At 45.2% G+C, this 12,902-nt stretch overlaps 1 protein-coding gene across 17 annotated transcripts in view; it reads left to right on the top strand.

Moving 5' to 3' along the window:
- The window catches only part of lrp1bb (low density lipoprotein receptor-related protein 1Bb), a 324,949-nt gene that overhangs the window by 275,438 nt on the left and 36,609 nt on the right, over positions 1 to 12,902 (top strand). For 16 of the 17 annotated variants that reach the window (XM_082509141.1, XM_082509138.1, XM_082509137.1 and 13 more), the window contains 10 exons: positions 2,302 to 2,424; positions 4,259 to 4,440; positions 4,757 to 4,956; positions 5,164 to 5,352; positions 5,431 to 5,579; positions 5,752 to 5,845; positions 6,028 to 6,144; positions 6,552 to 6,671; positions 8,348 to 8,467; positions 11,195 to 11,311. In XM_082509141.1, the coding sequence (XP_082365267.1) occupies positions 2,302 to 2,424; positions 4,259 to 4,440; positions 4,757 to 4,956; positions 5,164 to 5,352; positions 5,431 to 5,579; positions 5,752 to 5,845; positions 6,028 to 6,144; positions 6,552 to 6,671; positions 8,348 to 8,467; positions 11,195 to 11,311 (1,411 nt within the window). The remainder of the gene's footprint in view (positions 1 to 2,301; positions 2,425 to 4,258; positions 4,441 to 4,756; positions 4,957 to 5,163; positions 5,353 to 5,430; positions 5,580 to 5,751; positions 5,846 to 6,027; positions 6,145 to 6,551; positions 6,672 to 8,347; positions 8,468 to 11,194; positions 11,312 to 12,902) is intronic. The other variant, XM_082509128.1, reaches the window with a different exon arrangement.

Below are 12,902 nucleotides of genomic sequence, written 5' to 3'. Positions count from 1 at the left end.
GCTGCAATGACACTAAGATGGTAACGTTTAATGATCTAATATGTGCGTTAACACTGATGATTTATTCTGAACACTTTTGTGTCACCTGGTTGAACCAGATTGAGTTTGTGCACAGGTGAAACTTTATTCTCTGACCTTTAGCATCAAACCTACACATGATGCACAAACCTCTCTAACTTATTTTCTCGGTATTTGGTGTCCACCTTGACCTTCCAACCTCCCATAAAGGCAGAGGACAGTTGGTAGTTCTGATTGGCGATGAGAGAAATCGCCCAGGGGACCGGAGGAAACACTATTTCAGTCATGCTGAGGTCTCATCTCTGCTGCTTCGGGCGAAGCTTAAATCTGACTGTTGAGCATCACAAATGTTTAACTGTGATTCACTGTAAATCACCTGACAGCCGTCCGAGGGTCTGCTGTCACGCTCATATTAACCTCTTGACTCGCTGTATTCTGCTGATTGCACTGCTGTTCTCATTAGCCACGGCTCGCTTTAATCACAGCCTGTTATCGGCAGCTGACCTGATTTCACTTCACCACACCCTCACGTACCCGGATTTTATAAAAATGTTGTTTTTTTACATCCGTGTTGTGTAAAATCTGATCATTTGTAAAACATCTAAACAACATAATTAAATGTAAATACAGAGAAACATTTCCTGTTATTGTACATGTATAGTGAAATAAATCATATTAATAGTACAGTATAATAAATGTTATAGTACTGTGTTGCATAGAGAATAATCTAATTAATATAGTGCAATTGTGTTCGTTCCTCTCTTGTACTATGAAAGATGCCGGCTTTTGTCACAGGTCTGCCCTCTTTGCACTGTGTGATTACAGGAGCTCTGCTTTATTCAATATTTGAACAACCCGGAGGATTATTGGCAGGCCTGCTTAATTCAGGTTGAGTCACTGTTCTCTGTCAGAAAAATTCAAGAGGCTACATCGAGCCTGAGTTAAAATCTAAACAGCAGAAGTAAAACAACACTAAATTGTTATATTTACAGTTAGATATTTACCAGTTTTTGTCGTTGGCAGAGGAGATACGTCTGCAGAGAGAGAGTCAGGGGGCCTGGTCTGGGTTTAGTGTTCGTCTAGTTTCTGTCTCCTATGTCTCCTTGTCTTTGTAGGTTCCCCTTGTGTCTCTCTTCTCTGTGTCCCTCATCCTCTCTCTGTCTCTTGTGTCAAGCTTGCATGTCCCAGTTTACGTCTCTCCATGTTTCCTGTTTTATTTTGAAAGTCTTGTCGTTCCATGTTCAGTGTGTTTAGTTTTGCTTCGCCTGTGGCGTCATGTTCATTTGTGTTGGACTGACTAATAATAACCCCAGAAGCATTATCTCATAAGTAATCAGACTCATTTTTATTTTGAAAATCTAAATATATCTGAAATAAGAAAAGTTTTCATGAATGTCTCCGTGTCTACACAATGTTTATGCTGGAAAAGCAGCAGGATTATTTCCCCATTATATCAAATCCCCTTATTTACCAAACAGTATTCAGAATCGGACATTATATAATCCATACATGTTTAACTATGTGCAAGTCTGCTCTCACAACACACATAAAACTATTCAAGCTCACAAACGGTCTGTGGTTAACACTAAACCTCTGAGCTCTGTGAAAATACTCGATTTGCTGCAAAATTGATGCAACATAATTTTGCTCAGACGAGTTTTAAGCAGTTTTATACAGTCATGTTGTACATTCGCTTTCAGTTATGTTTTCCCTCAAATTCATCAACAATCGTGGAACAGAATGAAAGAGTCATCTTTAAAGTTTTATTTCATGTTCGAAGAATCCATTACGAGTGCTGGATTCTGCAGCGTCTGCAGGGAAACGGAGGGAAAATGCAGCGGCGGTGGAAGCGCTGATAAAGGGGCGTGCAGGCTTCATCTCTATAGCTGGTGTTTAGAGTGAGAAAGGTCCCCCCAGGACGCTTTGGCACCTGTCTGTGAGGGTGTTGATGGTCTGATGAAGATGTCTCGTTTCTCCTGTCAGATTGTCTGACATCTTTCCTCAGCACCCACAGTGTGAGACAGCGGGGTGGGGGCACTTGTTTGGCGAGCAGCTCTGTGTGACTGACAGAGGAGGAGAGCACTTCCATCTTCTGTTTTGATAGACTGCAACGTGGTCTCGACTCACTTATCCAAAGCTTTGTGTGGTTGAAAGTACTGGAACCTATGGGAACATAAATCGATATCACAGTAAAATCACATCGATGCTGGAGAAATCGAGCATTTCAAGCTGAGCCGTTCTCGGTAAACGAAACCTCATTTCCTGTCTTTGTGTGATTCTCAGGGCCTCTACAACATCATCCATCTGGATTTTGATTACAAGAAAGAATTTATCTACTGGGTGGACTCAACCAGGCCGAGTGGTCGAAAGATCAACAGGATGCGCCTGAACGGGAGCGACCTGAAGGTACCGCGGACCTCCGGCGCTGACTGTGCCACGCAGCGCCTCGTAGCACCCTGTCAAACATCCATTTGCTCCACCTGCTCCAACCCTTTGTTAACTTCTTTTTCTCTCTTTCTGCTGTGCCGAGTTCTCTCTCAATGATCCATTTAAGCCATCAAGCTGCAGTTCAACAGCAACCTTTCTCTATTTGGAAGATGAGTCATTGCATGTTGCTTAAGTGGCTCATTATCACTGCTAAGATGATGCTGGTTATTTTTTATCCTTAGCAGCGTTTTTCTTTTTCTGTCAGCACTCGATGACCTGTTTGCTTAACAGAAATTAATGCATGTTAGTGATAATGGGAATATCATCAGTGGCTTTTAGATGAATGCAGCGGGCGTAATGATACAATGGAGTTTTTTGTGTCATGGCCGAGGTTTCGCGCGGGCCACGAGATTGAAGTCCGCACAATGGACACTGGGATTTAAGCAGAACACCCGCTGAGCGCCCCGTGCCACTTCTCATTAAAATAACTGCGTGGGGCATTAGGCTTATTCAGCTCAATTACTTTCACTCTGTGAGCTTGAGCCACTGCCACCGCTTAGCAAGAGGACAAAGTGTCTGAGACACAGATACAGGAGCGTCTCACATCAGGTTAATTAAAAGAGTCACTGATATCCAGTCCTCATAGTAACGGTTGGCCACACGAGGAGGGCGAGACTGTTGAGCAGAAGCTTTTTCTGTGGTTTTCTCTGCTTTTCAGAGATGTTTGCATTGCTTTGCTTTATTAGAACATTTCAGATTTTGGAGCTGCTGCTGCTGCACGCTGCTGCACGCTGCTGCACTTACACATGCATGCATTTGATGGCAAATAGAAAAGTGCAGCTGTGACATTAATTGTTGGTTTGCATAGAGTTGAAGGATCATTTCTCTGCATTCACCTCCTATAGCATAAGTAGAGCAAGTCATCACTGCTGAACTGCTTTTAACAGTGTTGTGCCCTGTTACACACTGCAGTACTGACTCAATAAAACATCTGTAGATATGCCGCAGTTTAACATCAGGCATGATTTTCCTCACACAGCTCACACACCGTGAAGATTTATATCAACTACTGTGGCTTTCTTAAGAAGCACTAGTTTCACAGAGTCTATGGGAGGTGATGTGGTGCAGAGCAGGTGATACCAGGACCCCGAGCCCCATTAAATATGCAACCGTTAGGTACACCGAGTACACCGAGTACACCGAGTACACTGTTCTCTGAACAAACACAAAGCCGGGCTGTGAACTCATCAAGGCCATAATAAAGGAAGCACGTTTTAAAGCCATCATACTTGCTGGATGTCTATCACCTTCTGAAATGAATACAGTGATGTATGTGCAGGTCATTTAAAAGCCCATCAGTGTTCTGTAGCTGCAGATATGCACTTTCTGTTTTGTTCATTAAACTCAGATTCTGCTGCCCGTTAATGATGCTGCATTTCTCAGTCAAACACTCAAACAAATCTGTCCTACTAACCACAATAGCACTAATTTTACTTCTGGATGTGTACAGTTGTTAAATACAATAGAACAGTTTAATGTGTCCTGAAGAAGAGGAGGATGAAGCCTTTCTGAGGGCAAATATCTCCCTATTGTGGAAGGGCGTGTGAGGGATTTAGGCTTCTTAGTGGCACAATTCTTCTTTCTATTTCTATTAAATCTGACAGCACCGGCCTATCAATAGTGCGCGCCAGTTCAGCTGAAATCCAATATATTTCTTGACATTCATCCATGAAAGAAAATGTTAATGACTTCTAAGATATGCGCCAGACAAACCTATGCACCGAAATTAATTCTTCTCAATCTCTGCTCCCAGATAGTCCACAGAACAGCGGTTCCCAGTGCCTTAGCCGTGGACTGGATCGGAAAAAATCTGTACTGGTGCGACGCAGAAAAGAAAACGATGGAAGTGTCCAAAGCCAACGGGCTCTACCCTACGGTGCTGATCAGCTCGGGCCTCAAGAACCCGACAGATCTCGCTCTGGACCCCCAGACGGGGTAAGCATGTGGTGGCTGCACTTTAATGCGTCCCTGCTTAGAAGGATCGTCGCAGCTTCACAGAGATCCGCTCTCACGTTTTCAGTTAGGCTCTTTTATGATCTCACATTAAGTTGAAATTGGAAGATGCATTTGTGTCTTGCACACCCGCTTTTTTGTTCTCCCGTTGAATGTAATTATTGATTATTCTTTATCTGAATCTTTGTAAAACCCTTTTATGGCCGTCATTCATCACCGTGTGCGCTACGCTACCACGCCAATAGAAGCTGCTGCCTCATGACAGCAGCTCTTTGAACCGTGCTCTCCTTCTGACCAGGTACATCTTCTGGGTAGACTGCTGCGATCCTCCTCACATCGGGCGCATCGGCATGGACGGCCGAGGGCAGACGGTTATCATTGACACAGAGATCTACAGCCCCACAGCTCTCACCATCGATTACACCAACAAGAGGCTCTACTGGGCCGACGACAACCACATCCTGTTTGCCACCATGGATGGCGCCCAGAGACGCAAAGGTGAGACGAAGGTGTCGCTCGGTTAAAGAACAGCTGCTTATCTTCTCAATGAAAGTTAAATGAGGAGATTGTTGTCACTGGTATGTGATCATTATTCACACTGTGTTACATGAGTGCAGCTGTTACAGGATTAGCGGCACCGCGGTTGCTATGCAGAGTAGGACAGAGTGTAATTGAGGTCCGCTGTGGTTATTCGTCCCGTTCCAGTGTCCTACGATCACATCCAGGGAGTAATGGCGCTGACTTTGTTTGAGGACTTTGTCTACTGGACTGACGGGAAGTCCAAATCTCTGCGACGTGCTCACAAGACAACCGGCGCTCAAGGGATCGAGCTCCTCAACTCCTGGCAAGCCATCAAATCCATCAAGGTCTACCACTCCCTGCGCCAGCCCGAAGGTATGAAGTCCATCTGGCGCTCGTGTTCGTTCTGTCCTCCGGTTTGAACTCGCTCACGTGCTTCTGTCTTCTCTGTAGTTCCCAAGCACCAGTGTCAGATTGCGAATGGAGGATGCAGCCACCTGTGTCTCCTGTCCCCCGGCGGGGAACACAAATGTGCCTGTCCCACGAATTTTTATTTGGCGGCCGACAACAAAACCTGCCTCTCCAACTGCACGTCCAGTCAGGTGAGCGTTACTCTTCCCCCCTCCTCCTTCTGTCCTGATCAGGATTTTCCCCTGAAGACAAATTGCTTGAGCGTCGTAAGCTTCCCTCGTGCACCTCGGGGCCGAGGAAACGTCTGCTTTGAAGCGCCGACTGTTCGCGCTGACTTTAAACTCTGTGTTTTGCTTTTGAAAGTTCCGCTGCGGCACAGACGAGTGCATCCCTTTCTGGTGGAAGTGCGACACCGTGGACGACTGTGGGGACGGCTCCGACGAGCCCGCCGACTGCCGTGAGTGCCGTGCTGTTTCAAGGTTGCTTTAGAGCCGCACTAAACCAGAGGAAGCCAGCCTCATTATTTTAGTGAGCTTTGAGCAATAGCAACATTGATTTGGCCATAAGGACACTCGGGTCACAGAGCCTGCTACAGTTAAGCTGCTACTGTTTATAGACTGAACCGTGTTTCCTCAACAGCTGAATTCAAATGTCAGCCTGGGCGTTTTCAGTGCGGCACCGGCCTTTGTGCTCTTCCACCCTTCATCTGTGACGGCGAGAACGACTGCGGCGACAACACGGACGAAGCCAACTGTGGTGAGGATGGAAACGGCGCTCCCGTGTCGCTCGTTACCTGGCAGCATTGTTTCCTTTGTGTGTTTGGCTGCTACTTATTAGCACTGAAATAATGACTTAATCAGGCGATTAGTTTAGTCGGTCACCAGAAAATGAGCTAAAACTGTTGTGATAAATCACTCGTTATTCGTTAACAGCACTTTCAGGCCTCTGCTGCGTTCAGCCTCACAGTGTTTGTGTTTGTCATTGTTGACAAACTGTCACCATCAGCTCGTGTCGTTTTATAGACGTAATCATTAATAAAATCACTCTTTTTTTAGTCTTTGCTTCATAATTAAAGCTGTTTTGATAAACTGACCTGTTGTCTGCTGAGTTACTGCCACTCAGTCTGAAACTGACTTCTTGCTTCTTTCTTTGCTCCAATTCAGAGACGTACATCTGCCTGTCGGGCCAGTTCAAGTGCACGGGCAAACAGAAGTGCATCCCTCTTAACCTGCGCTGCAACGGCCAGGACGACTGCGGCGACGGAGAGGACGAGACAGACTGCCGTGAGCGTCATTACGTTTAGACTCATTGTCTTGAATGGCTTAATCAGGATGTTAGACTGGGGGAAGCTTACATGCATCCCTCACTTGACCAGCGTCCTAACGCTGCAGAAACAAGCTGAAAAACAAGACGGTTTAAGGACTTTGGCGTCTCTGGTTTAGAGGTATAATCTAACTGATTAAAAAAATCACTTTTTCCAGTGCAGTTAGTGCGTTTCTGTGCTTGGACAGAATATATGAAGCCGTTAACTTTACATAGTCTTCATTAAGTATTCCACAGACAACCCTTGTTATGACCTGTTTCTGTGGAAAGAGATTAGATATTGAATCACGCAGAGGATAAGAAGAGATTTTCTCTGCAGTGATGTAACTCATCAGAATATCATACCCTATTCAACTCTTTCAGATTGCCACATTTGTCTTGCATGTGATTGCAGGAGGGGGTGGAGGGGGGAGAAATGCAAGACAGTCAGGAGGAGAAAGAGAGACTTAATAAAAGTGTAACCCAACTTGTGAATTATTATTAAGAATGACCGAACTCCCACTAGCCAGTATCAGAAGATCTAGGATCGGCAGGAGCCCAAGGTATAAACACCAATAAGAAGAGACCACACCACAATATACTGTTCACAAATTTGTTATATTTGACACACAGCAGCTGCAACAATGTAATGAAAAAACAATAAAATAAAATACAAAATATTTCCCCCAAAATAACAAACTAAATAAAAGTGCGCGCATACAGCTTTCTCTGAGTCAATTATATGAGTGGATAATGTCTGATAACTGATGGATCGTTGGGGCCCGTTCAGTTTGTTTAATGTTTGTCCTACCACACTCCGATGAAGGAAGAAAGTTCGTAGTCCTGCAGGTATCTGAAGCTTCAATGGGAACGAAACTTTGGCTTCAATAAAACCTTGGCAAATCCTTTTCAATTTCGGGTTGGCTCGCCATCCAGTTAACTGGAACTGTGGAATCACTGCTCCTCGATGGGGCTTGCTTCAGACTGGGTCCGTCTGTCGAGTCATCCTTTTACCAGATAACAAAAAAACCTGACCGTTGACAGGGTGAAACTCTGAACAACCAAAAACAACTGCAGCAGACTTGCTTTTAACTCCTAGCGATTCGACTTCGGGAACATTAGTTTCTCTGGCACATGGCATTATATGAACAGGAACGAAATGGCAACACAGGAAATCATGTGATCAAGGTCAACAGCAAGGGTCACTGGGAGCTCATTGCTGATTGGCCAAGTTAAATGACAACAGATAATCTTATTGGTCCACATCTTCCTTTAAACATAAAAGAAAAAAGAAATGACTAAATTCTTTACATTATACATGAAAAAAAAACTACTTTCCACTGCTCTTTTTTTCTAGCTGGGCTACAAAAGTGAAGCTAATTACTTTCAGGCCTTAGACTTCCAGCGTGATTGGATGTGGTTTTGAATACTCTTTTGTGAGGAACGTGACACCGCTGATATTAAAATGCCGTTTGAAACAATGTCAGGCTCTGTAACAAGAGGCGGCTGCTACCTCGCTAGATTCAAAATGTGTGTGAAGGAGATGTTATTGAAGCACTACATTTTTTTTCCTTTTCTGCAGCTTCTTCTACAAATATAATATCATAAGATGTCTGGATTACTTTCTCCTTTTCACACGACTTCATTCCCTCCGTAGCTGAAAGCACCTGCTCCCCAGACCAGTTCCAGTGCAAAGCCTCCATGCACTGCATTTCCAAACTGTGGGTTTGTGACGAGGACCCTGACTGTGCAGATGGGTCGGACGAGGCGGACTGCGGTGAGTTAACCGCAGTTTTTCACTCGGCCTCGCTCGCTCTCACTCGCTGCTTCTAGTTGTTTTTTAACTCGGGCCGAGCGAGAAAGACGCCGTCCCCGTTGTTAGTAAGAGCTGAGCTTCACGACCTCGGCGTGCCGACGTTACGCGTGAATATCAGCTCACAATTACAAAATCAAAGTGGGTGTGTTGTCAGTGGCGCGCTGGAAGCCCAGGGCAGGGCCGGGGCAGGTAAATGCAGCGCTGTGAAATCTGCATGACGTGCCTTTGAAAAGAGGAAATAAATGAAAAACCAGAAACGGTGCTTCTGAAATTATCGAAGATTAAACATTTGCTTCCTCGTGACAGATGATGAAAGCTGACAGCTGCTCTTTTAGCCGCGTTTTGTCTGCACTCGAATGCATCTTTCTTATTCATCTCATCGCTTTTGTCTCTGAATCTTAATCAATCACGACTCGTCTCCCTTTTGAGGGAAATGATAATCAGTTCTCATCAAGCTTCTAATTTAATTTGCAGATCTGAAAGGACGGCGTTGTGTTCCGCTTTAAACCGCGAGCGAATAATAGACGTCAATAAAACGACAAAATAAAATCTTTGCTGTCCTATAAACTTGAAATTGAGCTACTGTCAATCTGTCAAATGCCGTCCTGGGAACAGTTCCCTGTAAACGCTGTGATATTTTCCAGACCTCATGGTGACCTCATGAAACAGGCGTTGCTGCTGTCTGCAGAGCGTTACAGGGGATTTACGGTGACCTGCGTTTACGCTGCTGGAGTTTTGTGCTCATTCAGGATGGCTTTGTGCTGACAATAGTGCGTCACTACTTGGAGTAATGCCTAAAATGCAAATTCTCCATTTAACTTGTTCACCTATCAGCCAGTATTCACTTTGATTTCACTGTAAAAATATGTGAGAGGAGGAATTGTCTGTGATGATCTATAAATTCCTGCACAGCTGCTTTGTGATGCATGAAAAGCTTCTCATTCACTGCTGCAGCAGCGTCCATCGGGCCATCTGCAGGCAGCTGGACGCGTCGTGATTGTAGCAGGGCCTCGGTGTCGTTACGCACAACCGTCTGTGTTTACCTTTATTAAATTATGTGCAAATGACAGCAGCCTGCTACAAAGCTCAGCAGCACACTCAGCAGAGATGCCTCGCTCGTGGCTGCATACATATACAAGTTAAATAAAACTGCACCATCTGCCTCTGGCTGCAGCTCTGAAACGTTGCGCGTTGCATCATTTCCTGCGTTAGTCGTCATCAGGTGCCGTCGCCCTGCGATGACACAGGTGATCGTCCTGGATGAGAGTGAGCAGCGCTCTGCTTATCCTCCTCTTCGTCGTGCCTTCGTGCTTCGACGCGCGACGCCTCAAACGTCTCCGCAGCGGATTGTAATTACACTTTGTTTCATTTCCAGCTTCCCTGCTTTTCATGTCAGCTTGAGGCACCCTGAAGTAACGCCCAATTAATGTTTTGCCACTTTGTATACGTCACTGATGGCTTTAGCCTCTCAGCCTCCTCGGTGGCATCTGAGCACTTTTCACCACTTCGGAGCGTGGTGGGCTCCATCAGCAGCTAATGTAATTTCACTTTGAATTACTGAGACTTTTTAAGGAAGTTTTGCTTGTTAACTTGGTAATGAGCTCCGACTTAACAAGAAAATATTAAAAAATATTGCTTCTTTTCCTCGTGTCACATCTTTTATATGCTGTAAGTGACTGAGCCGCTTCCTAATGAACGTCTGCCTCGTGTCCTCTGCTGCTGCACTCAGCTTTCCCTCCTGATTCTCTCCTCCTGCTGTCGTGTTGGAAAGAGATCCAGGCAGAATGTGTCACCCTCCTCTTTTTACACATCTCTTCCCTAACTGATAACAGCGTTACCTTGGCCATTATCCCTGATGGTGTCTGCACAGAAATGACTTTTTTAAAAAGGAGCTCTCGGTTTGACTTTGGAAAGCCATTCTGAGGAAGCATCAGTGGAGGAAATGTCAGCGCATCTGTTCCTCTTTTAAAAAAAAATGCAGCTATTTTGAGTAATTTTTGCTCTGGCCATTAAGGTTTAACGGCGAGACGTCTGCTTTCATTTCAGGCTCAAACTCTCGGCCCTCCATCGTTTCTGAACTGCGACCTGCCGTTCATATCGACGAACGCACACAGTCGTCCCAAAAACCAACAAAAAAGTAAATGAAAGAAGAGTCAACACTCGGTTAAACTCTCAATGGCTGTTTATTGCATGTGTGGGAGGCATTTTAAGCCTACACCTCTGAACTGCTTCCCTATCTTTGAATATTTCAGCGACTGCCTGCTGAGACGTTTCGTGACGACAACCCGTGGATCCGTTTCCTGCTCTGGTGAAACGAGTGTTTGTATCTGTCGAAGCTTCTGACAGATCCAAACATATCAGAGTTAGTCGTGGCTCGCGTTACGTCTCAGAGGAAGTGAAACACGGCGAGTTCGGTTTCCGACTAAAGCCGCATCGTTCGGCAGCTGTCGCCGGTGTTTTCTCACAGAACGTTCGGTTTTGCCAACTTCCTGTCACACGTTTGTTGGGATCGGTGGCACAGTCGGGTTCACTCGCCTCTTGAGTGTGCACCGTGTTTTGAACTCGGCGTCGGGAAACCCTGAGGAAGCCGTGATTGCAGGTTGAAAATGTGATAGCGAGCGCAGTATTAATATTCATGCTCTTTGAAGCCATTTTCATCTTAGTGTTTGTTTGCTCCTGATGGAAAAGATGAAAAGACCTGCGGACCTCATGAATTCCGCTGCGAGAATAACAACTGCATCCCCGACCACTGGAGGTGCGACAGCCAGAACGACTGTGGAGACAACTCGGACGAGGAGAACTGCAGTGAGTACCTGACTACAGTTCTTCTACAGTTTCACAGCTAAGATCGTGAACATTTACAGAATAGTAACTTAATGTTAAAGCTGTAGCTCTGACTCCTTGTTGAACGCAGCAGAAATAACTGAGAAGCTAAGTGAGCCTGAACGCTAACAGCTGAGCTGTGCTTTCAGGTGTGCCAGAGATCAAAATGAAAGCGTGCAATGCAAAGATGTCCCCTCCTTTGAATGAAAGCATGACTGTGTGGTTACTCAGTCTGCTCCGTGTTGGTATAAATCATGGCTTTGATGTCAACTACTTTTTTTGGATGTCAGAAGAATTATGGCGATCCTGGAAAAGCCTACAGAAGCATTTCTAAAGACCCGAGTGTTCATCAATCCATATTAGCTCCAACTGTCTCCTCATGGCAGAGTTTCAAGAGTACTCTCGCTAGTAGCAGGCTGCCTGCAAAGATCATACCGACAGCACAACATGCACGCTGGAAACTTGTGAGAAAGACATCAAGAGAAACATCAGAATACCTGCAGACAGTCCTACAGGTATTAAATCTTTATCCCGTTATGAGGAAACAATAAAGGAAACGACAGAGCCATGAAGGAACCTCAGGCACATCTAAAGTTCCCAAAAGGACAGAGCTGGAGAGGCAGTGTTCTTCAGGCAGGTCACACAGGAAGCTGCGATTAAAACAAAGAAAACGCCGCACAAATAATCAAATCTGACCTGTGGAGCAGGTTTGTGGGCAGCTTTGCTTCCTGATGACCTGGAAATGTTACGATCATCGAGAAGCTTGAAGGAGTTTTGTAATCCACGAGAGGAGCGACTCGAATGAGCAGGACGCTGAGCGGACGGACCGCTCACATCTCTCAGAGGTCATCCATCACCAGCAGCGGTTTTAAAGCTTTGTTTTAAATTGCAAAATGGAAATGTGTTGAGGACGTTGTGCTCTCACAGTCAGCTGTGCAGGTTCATCGATCTCCGTCTGTAATCTAAGACTACATTTCTCTGAGGGTGAGAGCACGCTTTTTATTTTTTATTATCAAGGTGAACTTAATGACACGAGAGCTGGTCGCCCATCCAGCTCTCGTGTGGTCTGCTGCCACTGGGGCTTGACCTTAACCCGAGGTGTCGTGGAACGACCTGTCCTCATCCTTCGCTGTGTGGATCGTAGATTTAGAGGATCCAGACGCAGGAGGCAGAGAACTCAGCGATCACAAAACTCCCAGAAGCACAAAGTCCGAAAACACAATAAACATTATAATCCAGAAAGAGTAAACTCTCACAGCCTGGGATCAAATCCAAAGAAAGGCACAGAGACTTGCACAAACACCAAGCAGCACATGCAGAGAATGCAACCAAGCACAAAGAAAAGGCAGGGCTATATATCCTGAGGGTAACTGGGACAGTGACACCTGTAGAGAGCTATTTGGGACCAGTACACCAGTACCAGCTGTCTGTACTGGAGCCTCATGTGAGGTCAGAGGTAGGGCTGCTTGATTATGGCAAAAATGATAATCACGATTATTTTCACTGAAATTGAGATCTCGATTATTTGACGATATTTATTTAACAATAACAATGTGTTGAATAATGACTTTAA

Source organism: Aulonocara stuartgranti (genome assembly GCF_965226115.1).
Source record: "Aulonocara stuartgranti genome assembly, chromosome: 16".
In the NCBI taxonomy this organism is placed as follows: domain Eukaryota; kingdom Metazoa; phylum Chordata; class Actinopteri; order Cichliformes; family Cichlidae; genus Aulonocara; species Aulonocara stuartgranti.
Note: the sequence above shows the minus strand (reverse complement) of the source record. Positions and strands in the feature narration are given on the sequence as shown.